General features: G+C 40.3%; 1 protein-coding gene across 2 annotated transcripts in view; it reads right to left on the bottom strand.

Annotated features, from left to right (window-relative positions):
- Window positions 1-5,925: 5,925 nt before the first annotated feature.
- TMEM114 (transmembrane protein 114) overlaps window positions 5,926-20,774 on the bottom strand; it is a 39,123-nt gene continuing 24,274 nt past the window's right edge. The window contains exons 3-4 of one of the 2 annotated variants that reach the window (XM_043978724.1): window positions 10,467-10,604; window positions 5,926-6,312 (exon numbers count right to left, since the gene is read on the bottom strand). In XM_043978724.1, coding sequence (XP_043834659.1) covers window positions 6,080-6,312; window positions 10,467-10,604 — 371 coding nt within the window. In that variant the 3' untranslated portion in view covers window positions 5,926-6,079. The remainder of the gene's footprint in view (window positions 6,313-10,466; window positions 10,605-20,774) is intronic. The other variant, XM_043978725.1, reaches the window with a different exon arrangement.

The following is a 20,774-nucleotide window of genomic DNA, read 5'->3' as shown; positions in this document are numbered from 1 at the left end:
TATGCTTCAACCTGTGGTTTGTCCATGGGCAATATTTAAAGAGCATCTAGATGACACCTTGCCAGCAATACCATGAAAGGGATTGCTAGATTGCGTAACAGGTTGGAGTAGATTAGGGATTCTTAGTCTGGAGTCTGTGAATTTGACTTTTTAAAATATATTTTAATAACTATTTCATTATCATTTATTTCCTTTGTAATTCTCTATATATGACTTATTTACCTTGTATTAAATACCTGATTCTGAGAAGGGTTCCAGATTCCCTGAACTACCAAGGAGCTCCATGACACTAAGAATTTCTTAAACAAGATGATCTCTGGGATCTCTTTCTAGTACCAAGTTCTATGAATCTGATTCAATGACCTTTTGCTGTGCTACCAGGCGTAAGTTGGTTATCCTCTGACACACTGACTTTTTTGGAACAGAAATACAAATTACCCTAGGGCTGAGCTCCTTTGGTATATACCTCTGCTCCCCCAACCCCCAAGACACAAACACATGAATGTGTGCACACATGCACACACACATTCACACAAACACAATAGTCCCTTGTAAAGTGCTTGAGGAAATTAACAAATATAGAAGGCTTCCATAGACAGTAGACTTCCCCTCATTGTCCTCTCACTTGTCCCTCTTCTCCTCCATCTCTGCTGGTATGGCTCTAAACATTTGGATCTGGTACTTTGTTTTCAGAATTATCTATTATCCAATTATAAAAGCCCCCAATGTGGGTGGGAACTGGGTGGCACAGACAAGGGAGAACAGCAGCCCCTGCTTAGTTCCACCCCCTTCTAGGATCAACCTAAGGAGGATATTGGGTGAGGGTCCTGTCCCTAAAATAAGTTCACTACTATATGGCCACCAGAGGGGAAGGGAAAATTAAAGGAATGAAAGAAAAAGAAAAAGAGCCATATCCCCATCCCTCCCCAAAGGCTGAAGGTATTGGCATAAGCTATTTATTGGAATTGACCAAGGACACAATCATCAAGCATAGTCTCATCTTACAGAAACATGTACATTCATCTGACATGATACAGATTTGGCAAATGAAGAAGAGCAATCTCATAGATAGAAAAAAAAACCTACTGGGAATAGCTAGGTGGTACAATGGATAGAGTGCTAAAGCCTGGAGTCAGGAAGACCTGAGTTCAAATCAAGTCTCAGATACTTATTAGTTGTGTGATCCTGAGCAAGTCAATTAACCTCTGTCTACCTCAATTTATTCAACTGTAAAATGGAGATAACATTATCTACCTCCTAGAGTCATCGTAAGGATGAGATAATATTTGTAAGAGCACTTAACACAGTGTCTGGTACATAGTAGGTGCTTGTTTCCTTCCTCCTACTTAAAATAACAAGTTCCCAGCCCTAGAAGGAACTGGGTCTCTATTTTCCAAATCCATTTTCTGGATAGGTCTCTATTGGCTTTGGGATGAAACTGAGGGATTTTTTTTTATAAGGAAACGCAAGTTATATCTTGCTGACTTTGTAGCTACCTTAGATAGCCTTTCTGAGACCACCTCCTCACCCTACCCCCAGTCCTAATGGACTATGTCAGAAAGAGGAATAAAGAAGGGAGGAAAGGGAACAATCTCAGGGACCTACTAGAAATGAGACAAAACAGAAACTTCTCGTTGGCAGAAGGAGATAGAAATAAGGAAACTTCACACTTTGTAGAGTAGAAGAAGAATAAGACACTCTAATTAAGGATTCATTGAATCATGGAGTTCTTATAGAACCTAAAAAACTGAAAGCATCCATCCTTCTGCCTTTGGGGTAGACTGAAACAAGTTTCACTAGTAGAAACATAGATTCAGAAAGGATTTTGAAAGGTCATCTGAATTCCCCATGAGGTTTACATATCATTATCCTAAGTCTGACGCCAACTTAGTCATATGACCTTGGACAGGTCCCTTTCAATTTCTCTGTTTGTTTCATCATCTGCAAAATGATGAGGTTGTACAAGATGGTATCTAAGTTCCTCCCAGTCTTAAGCCCTATGATTTTCTGAACATCTAAACCATAAACAGGTGTCAAAAAGTACTCACATTTGCCTTGATAAAAGGGTAAGGGAAGGCATCCACTTTCCATGGCATCAGGTGTTGAGTTGAATATTGGTAGACTACCCTTAACACAGCCTGCATATCAGTCCTACACAGTGAGATTTCTCTGAACTAAATCTGACTTGGTTCCAACCTTCCAATAAGTACCCCAGGGTGAGAGACGATGAAAAAAAAACCTTTAAAACAAAAACAGAGTCATTTACACATGTGAGAGTTTAATAAATGTCAAAAATGTCTGCAGCCAAGTTGGATAGAACAAGATGTTAATGAGGTCCAAGTCATAAATTCAGTCCCCATAGAGACCAACAGACTTGGGCCAAGAAAAGATGTTTCCTGGCTGACTGCAGTATGGCAGATGGTCCCATTAGCCACAAAGAAGACTAAGCAAGAATGAAGATGGCTCAATGAATTCTGTTGCCACTCCTGTGGAAACAACTTGAATTACATGTCCTTACTGAAAAATGAGCCAGGTATGTCATCTTCCTATATGAAGGTCAGACCCATAGCTCTAGGTATAAATTCAGCTAACTATATTACCATGTAAATCAGCTCAGTATCATAAAATGTCAGAGCTGGAAAAGACTTCAAAGTATCTACAAATCCTCATTTCAAAGAAGAAGAAATTTTGGCCCAGAAAACATAATACCTAACAACCCTTTTGGGGGGGGCGGGGGGGATTGTAGACTAACATGCATATAAGAATAGAAGAACCACAAATTTATCTATCTTAATTCATAAATGCTCTTCTCTTTATGCTCCAAATAAGGTGATTTTGCATTAATATAATAGTTTCTGTCTTGATTAGAAAACATGAAAATGTGTGCAGGATCACTACTAAAACTAGTAAAGTAGTCACTTTTGTTCAGTCATTTCAGTAGTGTCCAACTCTTTGTGACCCCATTTGGGGTTATCTTGCAAAGATACTGGAGTGGTTTGCCATTTCCTTCTCCAGATCATTTCACAGATAAGGAAACTGAAGCAAACTGTGTTAAGTGACTTGTCCAGGGTCACACAGCTAGTAAATGTCTGAAACCAGAACTGAACTCAGGAAGATGAATTTTCCAGATTACAGGCCCATACTTTCTCTACTGTGCCACCTAGCTGCCCCAGTGCTGAATATAGCCAAGACCAATGAACACTTCCATAAGGAAGCACTTCTGACCCAGACATGAAGCATAATATAATCTAACACTTCACACTTGAATTGAAAAGCAAAACAGAGAGTTTTAACTTATTATGAATTTGTTTATTGTATGAATTTGCTTATTGTTCTTCTGATCATAGGATCACAAACTTAGAACTAGATAGAAGGGACCTCATAGGTCATAGCATCATAGAGTTAGAGCTGGAAGGGTCACTTAGACAACACCTAATCCAATCATTTTACAGATGAGAAAACTGAAGTTCAAAGAAGTTTAGTGACTTGTCCAAGGTAACACAAATAGTAAGTTGAAATTTAAGATAGGTCCTCTAATTTCAAATTCAGTACTCTTTCTATGATACTTCAATGCCTTTTCCTTTCTAATTGGGAGTTTACTGATTCTTTTTCCTTATGGTCTTACTAAATGTTTTCCTAGCTAAGAATTTGCTTATTGTTCTTCCTTTCTAACTGTGAGTGTGCTCATTTTTCTTCCCTTTTCATTGCAAAATTGCTGATTATTCTTCCCTGCTCTGAATATTGGTCACTAGTCTGTCCTTAGTTCGAATCTAGACATAAATTTGAAGGAAATTGAGATCAGACTTTTAAAAAACACAGACATACTTCAGAGCACTCAGCTCCCAAGAATGAATTTAAAGAATGTAAGGAAATTGTATTTTTTCAGATGACTAAGAGAAGTGTGCTCCAGGCTTCTCAGGTGGCATACAAAGCCAGGGGTCTGTTTATCATCCTCATTTGTATTTATACATTTCTGTTCTAACTTATCACATTTTGTATTACATTTTATATTATTTGGTAACCATTCTACCACTAAAAACAATTTTCCACAATTTACTTGTAATAATCCAGGGGCGCCTTTGTTCTTTTTTTTTTTTTTCAGTGAGGCAATTGGGGTTAAGTGACTTGCCCAGGGTCACACAGCTAGTGTTAAGTGTCTGAGGCCAGATTTGAACTCAGGTACTCCTGACTCCAGGGCCGGTGCTTTATCCACTGAGCCACCTAGCTGCCCGGCACCTTTGTTCTTAAAAAGAAAAACCTGAGGCTCAGATTCTAAGGCATGAAGAAATTGAATTGTAATAGGAAGGTGCTAGGTTAAGCATAAGGAAGCTCTTCCAGGCCACGATATTTGGTTATCAGACACTGGAGCTGTGTAATCTACTTCTCAGATGTGCTTTCAAGGTAAGAGTATATTCATCTGGTGGTTTCTGTGCCATCCTGTCTAGACACAGGGGATGTACTATTTGATTTTTTTTTAATAATCTGTTCCTCCTAGAGTAAGAGTTCTTAACCTGAGGTCCAAGAACCCCTTAGATTTCCCATGAACTGGATAGGAAAAAAACTATATATTTCTTTTCATTAACTTTTGTTAATGAACTTATGTAAACATGTTTTTTGTTTTATAAATTTTAAAATGTTATTCTGAGAAGAGGTCCATAATCTTCACCAGAGGAGTCCATGATACAATAAAGTTTAAGAATCCCTGTCATAGGGGGCAGATAGGTGGTGTAGTGGATAAAGTACTGGTCCGGGATTCAGGAGGACCTGAGTTCAGATCTGACTGCAGACATTTGACACTTACTAGCTATGTGACCCTGGGCAAGTCACTTAACCCTCATTGCCCCCCCCCAAAAGAATCCCTGTCCTAGAGAATTGAGTACATTTGTACTAAACAGGGTTAAGGTGATGTATTTCCTGTCCCAAAGAAATAGAACTGCCATTAGCTTCCAAAATACTTGGGGAGTTCTACCAGTAAGGAACAACTTTTGTCAGGAACCCACTGCCTGGAAATACTGTAAGGAAGGTTACCTGTTAAGAAGGGACTTAACAAATAGCTTCTTAGAGAAAGGCATTCTCCATCTGAGAAATCAATAAATAATGACACCAATCAAAATAACAACATACAACCAGGAGCAGTGTAGCTATTTCATCAAGGTGGAGATGTGTTTCTTGTCTGAAGCAAAAAACCATAGCACTCATTACTGTCCTTAAAGTCCTTCTGAGTCACAGGTATACCTGTGAACATTGGATGCGGTTCTAAAAAGCAGTCTATAAAATCAAAACTGTGTGAATGGAATGCTATCCTAAATATGGTAGGAGGTTGACTACTTGAAATACTGTAATGAACTTTTGTGCACAGTGAATAAACAGCCCCGAATGCATTAGGCTTCTGAGTTATGACATTTCCATATTGGATATGCTAAAAATGGGGCATACTAAAAAATTCAATATATCTCCACTTCAGATAGAAGCTATGAGCACAACTGGCAGGCAAAGAATTTTAAGAATTTTATGAAACATAACAGAAAAAAGATGCGTATCAGAACCTGAAATCTGAAAGAACTTTACTCAAAAGCTAAGCCATACTACATTTCATCAAACTTGTTGGTTTATATACAACAAACGACCTCCACTCCAGCCTACACAAGTACACACATAGACAAATAGTAGATATAAATATCAAGAGTGGCACCCACTCTAATGACACAGAGACAGTGGCCAAAGCCATAATAAAAGTCCGTTGGGGAATGGAGGGAATAGGAAAAAGTAGCACATCACATCAGTAGATTCAAAGGTCAGTATAAAGCTTTGGCCTTTGCTTTATGGAAGTGCCTCCCACCAACTCCCATTCTTTTTTTATTTTCTTTTTTTTCTTTGGTTTTTTTTTGGGGGGGCAGGGCAATGAGGGTTAAGTGACTTGCCCAAGGTCACACAGCTAGTAATTGTCAAGTGTCTGAGGCCAGATTTAAACTCAGGTCCTCCTGAATCCAGGGCCGGTGCTTTATCCACTGTGCCACCTAGCTGCCCCCTACCAACTCCCATTCTTGCCAGGGCCAAGACACCCCCTGCATTAACCCTTTCATATTGCTTGGTCCTGTCTCCGTTTCAAGCCAACCACCCTTGCTGCTAGTAGGAATGCTGCCCCAGTGAGGAGTTCAGAGATGAAGGAGATCCAGCCGAGAGCCAAGGACCATCCGAACCTGATGTCCACCTGGTCCAGGAGATCCTTCTCTTCCAAGAGACAGACTGCTTCTTGGAAAGCTGCTGCTGAGTAGGCAATGTAGACACTGATCCCAGCAAGAGTCACCAAGGCTAAAGAAAAATCAAAAGAAATTAAAATTTGTCACAGAATCACAGCCATAAAGTCTCAGAATTGGACCAGAGATGAGCAGTAATCTAGTCTAAACTATACCCCCCACCACACCCACACACACAAAAAGAATTCTTTCTGTAACATGTCCAACAAATTGTCATTCACCCTCTGCCTGAATGTATCCAATGAGGGGAAACCTACTACCTCCCGAGGGAACCTATTCTACTTTTAGGTAGTTCTAGTTATGAGAAGATTTTTCTTTATATTAATACAAAATGTTCCTCTTTACAACTTTCACCCTTTGCTTCTAAGTCAACCCTCTAGGACTTGGCAGAGCAAGCCTAATCCTTCTTAGGATGTAGTCTTTCAAATATTCAAAAGCAGTATCATGTCCCCCTTCTCTTCTCCAGACTAAAAATCTCCAGTTCTTTTAACTGATCTTCATTTTCTCTAGAAATGTTAAGAAATAAATACCTTCTCTGGACTTGTCCTCTCAGGAAGGTTTTATGTTTAAGAACAAATGGTTTTTGTTGTGTTTTTTTTTAAAGGAAATTTGATTAAGGATAGAAACTAGGGGTGTGCTAGTAAATATCAACTGACTCCCAGGAGGAAAAAAAGTGCTCGTGAGACTTTCAAGTTTAATCCAAGTTATTAATATTTCCCTATCACTTTATTGAGTCTATACAATCAATAAAACAACAAATCAAGTCCTGATTTGTAGCTTTTACTGATTTCCAAGGCGTACAAATTCACAAAAAACATTTATCAGCCTTTGTGAGGCAGGATGATCTAGCTCTAGCCCACCCCTGGTGAAAAACCCATCTTTGAACAAAAAGTACCTCTTATCTTATTAAGTTCTTTGCTTTTCCCATCCCCTAAAGGGCTTAGTCTGTGACAACCACCCCCAAAAAGGAATTCTGTGTGCTGTCTGTCTGTCTGTCTGTCTGTCTGTCTGTCTCTCTCTCTCTCTCTCTCTCTCTCTGTCTATCTTTCTGTCTCTCTGCCTCTATCTCTCTGTCTCTGTGTGTCTCTCTCTTACAGTATTGATCTTAAGGCAGAAACCTTTTCAATCCCTAAGGAGAAATAATTACAGAATCTCAGAGTTGGAAGGCACTTTAGTGGCCATGTAGTCTAACTCACACCTGTATAGTATCCCTTCTGCAATGATCACAGCATGTGATTCATTCAACCTTTAGTTATTAAATTAAAATACATGTAATACTAGTTGGAGGGATAGGAGAGAAATCCCTTTTTGACTCCTGATTCCAGTACAAAAGCACTTTTATGTAGTAGAAAGTATACAGGAGTAGGAGAAGGGACACCTCAATTCTAGACCTGGGCCATTGCCACAACATAGCCATGTGGCCTCAGACAAATTACTTCATATCACAGGTCCTCAGTTTCCTCCATTCTAAAATAAGGGGGTGGTTTAGCTGATCATCCCTCATAGCCCTGAAGTTCTCTGCTTCTGGGGATCCCTTGATACTTCCCCTTGTCATGAATTTGGGGTGGGGTGGGGCAATGAGGGTTAAGTGACTTGCCCAAGGTCACACAGCTAGTGACGATCAAGTCTGAGGTCAGATTTGAACTCAGGTCCTCCTGAATCCAGGGCTGATGCTTTATCCACTGTGTTGTCATGAAATTTTATAGGCAAAACAATCCAAACCCCTCAGAGATGTACAGATTATTTGAGTTCTCTTTTGGGGTTAGTACTATTTTAATAAGACCTTTTCCTTACCTTCCTAATTAAATGACAAAAAAAATTCTCACCCTTCATCGGGATGTGTACTTTCCAAAAAGAAATATGCAGAAAAAGACTCACCTCTGGGGAAGAAAGAGTAGGTTGTCACAGAGAATTGCAAACTCTAGGATTACAGAATACAGTAAATTCAGGTACCCTGTTTTCTGTAGTAATGAGTACCCTGGAGGCCCGAGGGAGTTGGGGATGGGGGGGTGAACGAGTTCCCTACACAGAAACTCCCAATTGTTTTATTAAAACATTTGTGCTTCCCCCTTTTTGCTACTTAGAGAATTTCAATCATCTCCTTTTTATTTGAGATTTTTCACTCATTTGTGATATTTAACATAAAAGTTTCAAGACGTAAGGCCAGCTAATACTGAAGATATGTATTAGTTACAAGCACAGTCTAACTTAGTTAATTGATTTACAAGAGCAAGTTCTAGAGGGATCAGGTAATTCCAAGGGAACAGAGCACAGTGAAGCAAACAGGAGCTAGGAGTTGAGAATCACTCTGAATACAACTAGGCTGGTCTCAGTTGATCCTTAGGGTGGAGGATGTTGTGGTAGGCTATAGGCATATAGTCTTAATTATATCAATTAGGGGAAAGAGTGTGCATGTTAAGCTTATATTTCCTCCTGGGCATCAGAACTGCAATGCCAGAGAATAGGTATTTGGTATGTGCTGGAATTCATCTATGGTTATAGAGGTTTACTAAATATGTTCTTTTTCATATTCAAATTTTATTTTTAAAAAACTTTCTTTAGTGTAACAACAAGTTATTGTTGAGAAATATATAAAATAAGAGATTCTACAAAACAAGAATTAAATAAAAACATGCGAATTTAAATATTTCATCCACTAAACTTAGCTGATGTCAATCACTGCTTAAATTTGGCTTTCCTTTCTACCCTCAAAAGAACTTTTAATTTATATCCTGGGTGCAACCTTATCAAGACAAACAATTTTGAAAGACTTTAAGAACTCTGATTAATGCTACCAACCATGATTTCAGAGGACCAATGAGGAATCATGCTACCCACCTCGTGACAGAGAGGTGATGAACTCAAGGTATAGAAAGACACCCATTTTTGGACATGTGGAACGTAGGGATTTATTTTACTTCACTATGAGTATTTGTTACCAAGGTTTGGTTTTGTTTTGTTTTTTGTGATTGTTGTGTCCAGTTGAGGAAGGAGAGAAAATAAATTATTGTTCATTGAAAAACAATCATTTTGGTTTGGTTTTTAACAACAACAAAAAAAACCCTTATAAGCCAAGTATTGTATATCCACAGGTAGCTTTTTCTGTTTGTGCAGCCCCACTTGGGCTAATTTCATTTTTTGGACTTTAAAACTTGGCCTGAAGTAGCTATCAAAATTCTTTTAAATCATTCTGTTTAAGCTGATGATTCCCTGTTGGAACCTTATCTGCCTTATTTCTGTAAGTCCCGGAGACAGCAAGTTTTTCTAAATGTTTCTCACCCACAAACCAAGGTAACTCCACACCTACTCTCAGAAAAATGATCATCCTCTCATCTCCGCACCCCATTCTCCCCAGTGGATAGGGGTAGGAATGGCCCCATAATACCAGGTTTTCAATTCCCTCACCAACTCAAGGAAGGAGATGTTATTGCAAAGCCACCTGTATCATACCAGGAACAACTTGATTTCTCATGTACAATCTGCACAGGAAAATTGAAGACTGTGAGAGTTACCATTCTCCGATTTGAAGAGCAAGACATTCAATGAGCATTTATTAAGCACCTACCACATACCTGGCACTAGAGTGCAAAGACAAAATAAAGGGAACTGAGACAAAAAAATTACAGCCCCTTTCTTCAAGGGGCTTTACTTTTCCTTGGGAGATACAATATGAACATATATACTTACATACAAAATATATAAAGCATAATTCTAGGTTGAGAGGTGACTAGCAACTGCAGGAGAATAGGAATTAGGAAAGGCCTGGAATAGGACGGTGCATTTAAGCATAGTTTTGAAAGAAGCTGGAAAGGGGAAGCTAGGTGGTGCAGTAGATAAAGCACCGGCCCTGGATTCAGGCAGACCTGAGTTCAAATCTGACCTCAGACACTTGACATTTACTAGCTGTGTGACCCTGGGTATGTCACTTAACCCCAATTGCCTCACACACACAAAAAATTTTAAAAAGAAAGAAGCTAGACATTCTAAGAAGCAAAGGGGAGGGAGTGAATTCTAAGGTATGGAGAGACAACTTTTGCAAAAACTATGTAACTTGGTGCTATGACCAAGGATTCAGAGCAAATACCCTGGAAATAACCCACTTGCAAGGCCTAAAGGAAATCTGGGTGCTTCTGCTCTTGGCCCAAGGCTCATATTTCTACATAATTATTTCTTATCATTTTAAACTCCCAAAGGGGTTTGGTAAAGTACCTCCAAAAAGGAAAAGCATCCCAGTCATGAGGAGGAGCAGATGGGCTCTGGCGAGGATGCTAATAAATCCCGTCATCCCTCCAAAGACCATCAGGATCAGGCTGAGCGGCAAAAGAATCACAAATGTCCCATGCATAGCTTAGGAGAAACACACAAACAAAAGTAAAACAGAAATGTGAATTGGATCTGCTGAAGTATGCCAATAAGAATGCCAGGTCAGGCTAGGTGGTGCAGTGGATGGAGCACTGGACCTAACTCAGGAAGATCTGAGTTCTAATCTAGACTCTGGGACTTAGTGGCTGTGTGATTGTGGGCAATTCACTTAACCTCTGTCTGCCTCAGTTTCTTCAATCATAAAAGAGGAATAATAAGAGCATCCACCTCCCTGGGTTGTTGTGATACCCAAATGAGATAGTATTTGTAAAGCACCTCGTGCCAGTGTGCCTGGCACACAGAAGGCATTTAATCAATGTCTGTTTCCTTCTATTCATTATGACACTAGCAACTGGAATCATATCATTAAATTAAAATTCTCATTTTACAGATGAAGAAACTGAGCCCGAGACAGGGAAAGTGACTTGCACAACATCACACTAGTCAGTGGCCCAACCAGGACTGAAATTTAGTTTAGAGCTCTTTCCAACTGCCCCACTACCATTGCTCCTGCCATTGTTCCCCACTTCTGCACTTCGGTGCAGGTTCCCTTTGCCCACCACCACCAGCCCCACAATCCTGTGGCCACCAACCCCACACCACACTGCCACCCTTTCACTTAGTCTGAGGAGAGTAAGATTTCCAGGGGACCAGAGTGCCAGAGGTGAGGTTGAGATGAAACAGATGTGGATCCAAAATCTTTAAAGGAAACCGTGTCTTATTATAGAGTAACTCTGTCCATGGGCCAAGAAACAAAATAATACTAATGAAGATTAGATAGATGAACATTCATGTTTCCAAATGTTTTCCTGAGACTCATTCAAAAGTGTTCCTCTTCTCTTTTCTCTTCCTCCTGTAGGGGAGCAATTCACTTCAATTCCAGGCTACAGTTTTCCTTTCTTAAATTAGTGCTAGTGTCTTAAATACCTTTATGCTGGAAATCATGATGTTTACAAAATATAAACAAATACTTTTCCCCACCCCCAAAGCAAGGGGAGGAAAAGGCAGTCTGTGTGGTTCTTTATGCAGATGATACCCCATAAAAGACAGAAAGACCCGCTGGTCTCTAGGGACCAAGCTAGGCCTGTCTCAAAAAGGATCTAACCGGGGAAGCTAGGTGGCACAGTGCCCTCAGGAGGACCTGAGTTCAAATCCGACCTCAGACACTTGGCACTTACTAGCTGTGTGACCCTGGGCAAGTCACTTAACCCCCATTGCCCTGGAAAAAAAAGTATCTAACCGCAAAAGTAGTCATTAAGAGCTTAATGTCAGCTTAGAAGGAGGCCTCCAGCAGAGTGTCCAGGGGACCTGTGCTATTTAACATTTTTACAAATGATTTGGCAAGCTTAGAAAACTTGTAAATGGTCCATAGCTGGAGAGATTACTAACTCACACACTGGGTGAGAGGGTCATGATTTTTTCACAGGCTAGACACTGGGACAAATATAATAATATAAAATTTCATAGGGATGAATCAAAGTCTCAGCTTGGCTTCAAAAATCAACCTCACAGGAGGTGGAGAAAGAGAATGAGAAGGGAGCCCCATACATTGAAATCAAGTTACAAAACAGGTGCTGTCTGGGCAACCACACCAGGGCAGGGGGGGGGGGGGGCGCAGATTTAGGTGCTATATATCTTGTACTGCACAGGCCCAGAGACCCTCAAGTACTAACTTACCTGGAAAAAAGATTTGGGATGTTGAAACATATAATAAGTTAAGGGTTTTAGCCTTCTTTGTGGTGATTATTGCAGAGGACTGTTAAATTCAAACAAACATGTTCCTGATATTACAAACATTAAAAAAAAAAAGACAACTGGCAATGACCCAGGATGCAGTGGGTGACTTTGGCCCTTCTAAATTAAGGTCTTTTCCAGATCTCAATTTGTCTGAGACCACAGCCATTCAGTGACTGAGAGCTGGGCAAGAGCTGAGACAAAATATGGTTCAGGAGCTGTAAGTTATCCCTGTGCTACAAGTCTCTTAAGTTTGAGCACACTTTCGCCCATGTACTTGTGGGAGATTATGCCACTGACTTGGTAAAGCATATGTTTTGTACTACTACTATTATTATTATTCCATGATAATGTTAAGGGCTAAAATTCTAGCTAAACTGTCTAAAATATCTAATGAGTGGTCGCCAATAAATTATAAGCTTTAGCAAGAGTTAGACTTTTAAGCATTTATTAAGGAGAATAAGAATTTGGTAAAGAGAGAGAGAAAGGCCTAGATTCCGGATAGGAGAGCACATTTCTAGCTCCCTTCTCTGCCAGAGTCCCCAGGAAAAAGTGAGAGCGAGAGCCAGTCTCTTCCTTCCTCCTCCCACTAGCCCGCGTCACTTCCTGACGCCAAAGAAAAGACTCCTGGTCTTGCCCTCAAAGACCTTCGCTTCATGGGTGGAACTCTTCTACAGTAAGTCTCCAGCAGGTGGCGTCATTCCAATCGTTACAATAATAAATCTTTCTGACTAAAAGCTAAAAAAAAAAATCAACCTCACAAATATAAACTGGAAAGGCAAGGACAGTTTGCCTGGATCAATATGAGTCAATGCTGTGGTATGGCCAATCTGTATACTCGTAAGTAAACACAAGACCCTAACACTTGGGAGGTTCAGAAAAGACCTTGGGAAGACAGAAGCTTTTCATGGGGGACAAAGCAGACTTGGGCTGTATTCAAGAAGCAGTGTCCAGGACTGGGGTGATGATCTTCCTACTATACCCCGCCACAGTTGGACAACATCTGGAGCATCGTGTTGAGTTCCAGAGGCCACAATCTTGGAAGGCTATTAATAAGTTGGAGATTGTCCAGAGGAAAGTAACTGGGATGGTGAAGGGCCTCAAATTCAAGCTAAACCAAGATTTGTTGAAGGAACTGGAGATATTTAATCTGAAGAAAAGAAGACTTACAAGTGGATTGAAGGAAATGTGCCAGGCATGGAGCTAAGCTCTTTACAAATATTATCTCTTATTATCTCCATGGTGACACAGCAGCCTTGTAAAAATGTTCCTACGATTCTCCAACAAATGCTTCTACAAATGTTCCAGCAGTCCTGGGAAGTATTATTATTTTTCCCATTTTATAGATGAGGAAACTTAGACAGAGAGATGCTAAATAAGTTGGTCAGGGTCACCCAGCTAGTGAGTATCGAGGCCACATTTGGATTCAGGTCTTCCAGACTTTAACCCCAGTTCCCTATCCACTGTACCACCCAGATGCCTCTAAGAGGAAGAGACATCAGAACCATCTCCAACTATCTGAAGTACAATTATATGGAGGAGAGATTAGCTCCAGATCAAAGAACCAAGGCAGGGAGGGTGAGGAGCAGGGGTTTTGGGAGTAGTTACAAAGAAGAAAATTGAGGTTTGATTTCAGGAAAACCAGGACTGAACCCAGAAAGGTGAATAGTAATTAGAGCTATGGCAAAGAAGAAGGAGTTGCTTCAGGAAGCAGTGAGGAAGCTTCCTCTTTACTGAAGATCTTCAAACGGAAAGAAGCAGGATGGATGACAGCTTCCTGGGATATTGTTACAAGGGGGAATTATTGTTTAAGCCCATATCTGAACAGAGGGCCCCTGAGGCCTCATCCAACTTGGAGATTATGCCATTTTCTTTCTTGCCCATTGAGAATTGCTAGACTTCACTGCCATATTTTTTCTCCATAGTGATGTAGCAGCCTTGTATAAATACTTCTATCTGAGTTCCCCCCTTTTAAAAATATTAGATCCAGGGGCAGCTAGGTGGTGTAGTGGATAAAGCACTGGCCCTGGATTCAGGAGGACCTGAGTTCAAATTCGGCCTCAGACACTTGACACTTAGTAGCTGTGTGACCCTGGGCAAGTCACTTAACCCCCATTGCCCCACATAAGATAGATAGATAGATAGATAGATAGATAGATAGATAGATAGATAGATAGATAAATGATCAAATGGATAAATAAATGAAAGACTAAATAAATGAATGAATGAATAAATAAAATTTTAAGTTTAAGGGGGGCAGCTAGGTGGCGCAGTGGATAGAGCACCGGCCCTGGAGTCAGGAATACCTGAGTTCAAATCTGGCCTTAGACACTTAACACTTACTAGCTGTGTGACCCTGGGCAAGTCACTTAGCCCCAATTGCCTCACTAAAAAAATAATAATAATAATAAGTTTAAGGGGACAGGACTAGAGAAAACAGGTCAAGGGAAAGGCATTTGACACTAAAAAGATTACATCCCTGCAGCTACTATTCCTAGTTACAAAGGAAAGTATTTTGAGGAGAGAGAGTATAAGGGTATATCCTTAAAACTTAGGAAGGAAATCATCACAAGGCTAGATCAAAGTTCCTAGAAGCCCCACCCACAGCTGCTTCCTCTCTCACTGAATGTACAAAATTCAAGTTGCCCAATAGGTCATAGTGCAAATGCCCAAATGCCCTCTGAATAGAAAGAACACTAGATTGGGGGTGGGGGGGGAGCAGTCCAGATTCTGGTCCTAGCTCTTTAACTATGTGGCCTTAAGCGAATTTCTTTGCTCTCTGGGGCTGTTTCCTTATCTGTAAAATGAAGGGGCTGGACTAAATGATCTCTAAGAGTCATGCTTATATTTCACGATTCCATGACTCCCTAGCTCACTTTCAGTAACAACCTTTTGGGTAGGCAGAGTGGGCTTCATTTGGTGTGATTTGAGAGAATCACCGCCCCACCACCACCACCACCAAATAATTCTCCCTCATAAGTCTGCCTCTGCTGCCTAAAATTACCTCATTCTAGTATCAACCCTCCATATTTAGTTTCAATCTTTGGATTCATGTCATTCTTTGTGAATATCATACCCACTGGGAGAGCAGACAGACACATTAAGTCTCGTGTATGGAAGATTTATGGAAAGAAATGGATGTCTTACTGAGAATGAATTCATCAGATCTTTTCCACCTTGGGATGGATGAAAAATGGTAAGTTTTTGATATGAAGAAGGATGGAAAAAGCATAAGGGAACTGAGTCAGAGCCAGGACTAAGGGAGTAGGAAATATATACAGCCAACTGCAAATAGTAGGCCCAATCAAGAGAGACACTTTAAAGTTAGGAAGTTGTTGTTCAGTCATGAACCTACTCTTAGTGAGCCTATGGATTTGTCCATGGGGTTTCCTTAGCAAAATACTATAATGGTTTATTATTTCCTTGTCCAGTGTGTCCCCATTTTATAGATGAGGAACTAAGGCAAAGAAGGGTTAAGTGACTTGGGCAGGGTCTCACAGATCTTCCTGAGTCCAGACACATATTCTCTCTGCTACCCTGGTTAGAAAGAACAGGGTTCAAATCAACGCTCACATACACACACTGTGTGTCCCTGAGCAAGTTACTTCAGGTTTCTGGGCCTCAGTTTCCCCAACTGTAAAATGAGGAGGTTGGACCTTTACGGACCTTTCCGATCTAAATCTATGATCCTAATTGTACATTAAGGTTTAAATGAACAAGTATCAAGGACATCTTTCCAAAATGAATTAGACTCAGCCAGAATGGTATGTTGTAACAAGACAGACAAATCGGGGCAGCTAGGTAGCGCAGCGGATTAAACACTGGCCCTGGATTCAGGAGGACCTGAGTTCAAATCCAGCCTCAGAGTTGACACTTAACTAGCTGTGTGACCCTGGGCAAGTGACCCTCATTGCCTCACAAAAAAACCAAAAACAAAAAAGCTCCTACATTGAGCCCCTACTGTGTACCAAGTACCATGCTAAGTAAGCTATTTAAAAATCCAGGGGAAGACCTAGCACATTGAGTAGGCTGATGTATGGAAGATTTATGGAAAGAAATGGATAGTAATCACACAGATGAAGTGTGCAGAGATTGCAATCTGCTCTGATTGAAGGAGTACCCAGTGATCAAAGCACAGCCCCACCAAACTGTCTGCAGGGAAGTCAGCTTATTGAAGGCCTTTCTGCAATTACATTTTAAGGTCCCTAAAAATAGAAACTCTTACTCTTCTTTGTATTCCTCACAATGCTACTAAGCAAATCTTTGTTGTTTTGTATGTATGTATGTATGTATTATGATATCTAGATAAAACATTGAGTTTTTTAAAAGTGAGTTGAGGGGGGGCAGCTAGATGGCACAGTGGATAAAGCACTGGGCCTGGATTCAGGAGATCCTGAGTTCAAATCCGGCCTCAGACACTTGACACTTACTAGCTGTGTGACCCTGGGCAAGTCACTTAACCCTCATTGACCCACTCAAAAAAAAAAAAAGTGAGTTGGACTAGACCAGAATGGTGGTATTTTAAGCATTTCCATTAATAAAAGCAGAAGCAGAGTAGTATTGCTTTCACCAAAATAAACTGCTTCTTTCCCATTGGCTCATACTTTGTCATGGTAGGACTTTGGCCGGGGCACACCCATGCCTTCTTCTGGCTCTGCACTGGGACAGAATGCCACCACATGAGGGAAAGGGAGACAGTTGAAAGGGAGGGAGCACTGAAAGAGGTTGACAAAAGGCAAGGTTTGTTTGGAGCTGTGCCTGTCCCCTTCCACCCACAGACGCTGCTGACCAAAAATGCAAGATGTGCTTCTTCTGTTTTACCATCTACTTCTTAGACATGGAACCTAGATCTCTTAGCAGGGCTGTTTCAAAAGGGGTATAGGCCCAGAATGAATCCCACTGTGTATACATATACATGCATGCACATATATACACATACATATACATTTACCCATGTATATACATATATATACTTATTGTGCTGAAACAGATTTGTACATACATTCATGTATACACATATATCTGTATATACCTATACATACATACATGTGTGTGCATGTACATTTTCCCATGCATATATACTTATTGTGTCTAAACCTATTTGTACATACATTCATGTATACACATACATACGTATATGCCTATACACATATACATGCATGCACATATATTCACATGCATATACCAATAGAACTTGTAATTCCATTAGTGAGCAACCACTGCAATTTCAGCAATGTATAATCAGAAAGAGTTGACCAGACATTTAAGAGGTTATATGACTTACTTCAGGTCACACAGCCAATATGTGTCAGAGGTGGGCCTTGAACCTAGGTCTTCCTGGCTTTGAACCCACTCTCTCCATTCATTATTCCAAGTTGTCTCTCTTATATACACAGGTCTTTTTTTTATCACCATGTATCAGAATCACCTACTCCCATCCCTATGAGGCCCCCATCCTTCCTCCCTGACAACAGATAGGCCCCAAATCATCCCTTATTTTAGGAAGTCTCTACCCATGGAGCACAACAACTAAAGAAAGGCTCTATGAGAGGAGAAGCATGCACAGTGAATAGGGAAAATTTGGTTTCCCCAGTGCCTCACAGAGGCTGGAAGACCAGGTGAGCTTGGCTTTCTGCCAAGTTTCCTGTTGAGAGCCTGAGGTGGTTATGAAATCATTAAGGAAACCATGAAATGACTCCATTCCCACCAGCCCCAGATCCAAGACTGCTATCACTATATTTGGCCAAATTATTAAAAATGAGTTTTTTTAAATAATATTGATGAGAAAATCCATATCCTTTCACTGTCGTCATAGGAGGAGATGAATGTAGAAGATGATCACCCTCCTATTAGTTCAAAAGAATGACAAAAAGACATCAGAGCTTATAAATTGGGGGCTGAAAAGCCATTGCAGCCGGCTTTTTGTTAATATTCATCATCATTTATATAAGAACTTTAAGCTAGACAGTCCCTGCTCTCAAATAGTTCATATCCTAATTGATCCTGCTCTAATTGTTCATATCCTAACACAGATGAAATTATTATAAAAATCATCATCCTAATTCTTAGTCTTTGGACTGTCCTCATTTTTCCAAAACACCGTCTCATCAGGATTCTCATTTTAGACTCATAATGTCCCAGTGAGGTAAATGGGTCAGATAGATTGTTTGAAAGATGGGGAGAGATGAGGCACTAAGTGGCTTACACGGTTTGGAGTAGATTTGGAAATGTACCGTCTGAGAGTTCCTGTGGTCTGGTGGAAGGACCCTGTATTCGAAGCTATAAGATTACAGATTTAAAACTAGAAGGGATCTTATAGGTCATGAAGCCCAATGCCTTCATTTTTTAGATAAGGAAACTGGAACTAAAAGAGATTAAATGACTTGCCCAGGGTCACACAACTAGTAAGTATCAAACCCAGGTCTTCTACACTCCAAACTAATGCCCCTCCCCTACACCGCCCTTTCTCTCTTGTAAGAAGACACCAATTCAAATCCTGGCTCTGTTCTTTATCAGCTGTGTGACTTGAGCTGGGACACTGGAGATCATATTCTACAACACCTTATCTTACAAAAGAGCGAAATGAGACCTAGAGGTTAAGTGACTTATACAAGATCACAGAACTTATAGTAATAACAATGCCAGGGCCACAATCCAGGTCTATCCAATCTCAGGACTCCAACAAAGCTTATCTTTCAAACCATTCTTCAGAATATGAGGAAGGTCATTAACAGAATCTGGAGTGACAGGAACAACACATGCAGAAAAGATCTGGAGAAGATTCGGAGACAGACATGCTACAGAACTTGAGCGAGGGTAGAAGGGGGTGGGGAATGGGAATCCAGAGAGTAAGAAGAGTCCACTGGACCCCTGGGAGGGTTAGAGATGTTCTGGAAAGACGTCTGGATTAAAATAAAGGAGAATCAAGGGGAACTAAAGGATTCCCCAAAATATAGAAATTCTACTCTGTTCTCTGTTGGAAGTCAAAAGATTTACACTTCATCCAGATCTCTGCCATGTACTAGTTCCGTGACCTTTGACAAATCACTTCTGAATTTTCATTCCCTTATCTGTAAGATGAGTATAATAACCTCTGCCCTGCCTCCCTCAGTAGTTGTGAAGATCAAAAAAGAAAATATATATAAAGTTTTTTTAACTGCAAAACACCAACCTTGTAATTTTCTTCTTTCTTTTCTTTTTCCCTTACTTTTTCTTTTCTTTTTTTTTCTTTCCTCCTTCCTTTTTTTCTTGACTTGGAATCAAAAACCTGGGTCTGAATCCCACCACCACCAATTGCTGAACATCAGACTATAGTAAAATTAACATCTCTGGGTCTCAGTTTCTTCAACTATAAAATAGGAAAAATAATCATTTCATTTCCCACCTCACAGGATTGCTGTAAGGGGAATATTTTGTGAATTGCAAAGTGCTGTATCAATTCCTTCCTTTCTTTTCTTCTTTTCTTTTTGAAACCAGATTAAATGCTGTGGAAGGTCTGCACAATTAGGGAAACAGATTGTGTGGTATTCAAAGGCATTTACCCATAAAAGTGATTTAGTTGCGGTAATAAGCAACTAAGAATCCTATTAATGTTAATGAAGTCCTATTCCTCCCAGGGTCTTATAAGAATGTTTATTCTTCTAGAACTGGGTACGGAGGGGGGAGGAAGATGGGAGGCATAAGCCAGTGTTTGGTAAGTGGCACGGCCACATGCCACAGTAATTGAAAGTCGCCATTGCTATCTTTCTCAGTAAGCTGTCTCTGGGGACACCTGATGCCTGATTTGGCTGTTACTTTCCTCTGTGCCAAGCACTTGATGTGGAAATGGCTTTTTCATCCAGATTTTCCAAACAGAACCCCTCTCTCACCGCCAAGGAAATAGTTTTAATGCTCAGCAGAAAGCTTTAAATGGAGAAAGAAAGAGCTTTGAGAGGAACAAGGTTCCCTGGCCTAATAATTGGAGTCCAAGGTCAGCAGCCTGAAAAGAGAAAATTCAGCAGCTGTCCTGGTGCCACATATCTGCTTCTTCCAAAGTTTTGTGCAGTGGTTTCAGAGAAAACTCAGAAAAAAACAAAGTTCCAGCCTCTATGCACCTAATTGGAAATGATCCTATTCTTCTCAGGGAACAAATAAATCCCCTCTCAAATATTTTAACTTCATACAATACTACTAGTCTTATTCTCAGAGAAGTTTTATATACTGGGGAACCATGTTATCATGAAATCCTCCTGGGTGTATGTACCTCTTTCTCCAGTTTTCAGAGGTGGGGAACTATGGATGCATAATGTCACATACACAATCAGAAACAATAATTGTTTTCACTGAATTGCTTTCTGCCTCCCCCCCACCCTTTCTTTCTAAAATCTTTGTTCCATTGGTTGGCTCAATGGTTGAGAGAGGAAGGGTTCAAAACTGGATTCC

The sequence above is a fragment of the Dromiciops gliroides genome, chromosome 1, assembly GCF_019393635.1.
Source record: "Dromiciops gliroides isolate mDroGli1 chromosome 1, mDroGli1.pri, whole genome shotgun sequence".
NCBI lineage: Eukaryota > Metazoa > Chordata > Mammalia > Microbiotheria > Microbiotheriidae > Dromiciops > Dromiciops gliroides.
Note: the sequence above shows the minus strand (reverse complement) of the source record. Positions and strands in the feature narration are given on the sequence as shown.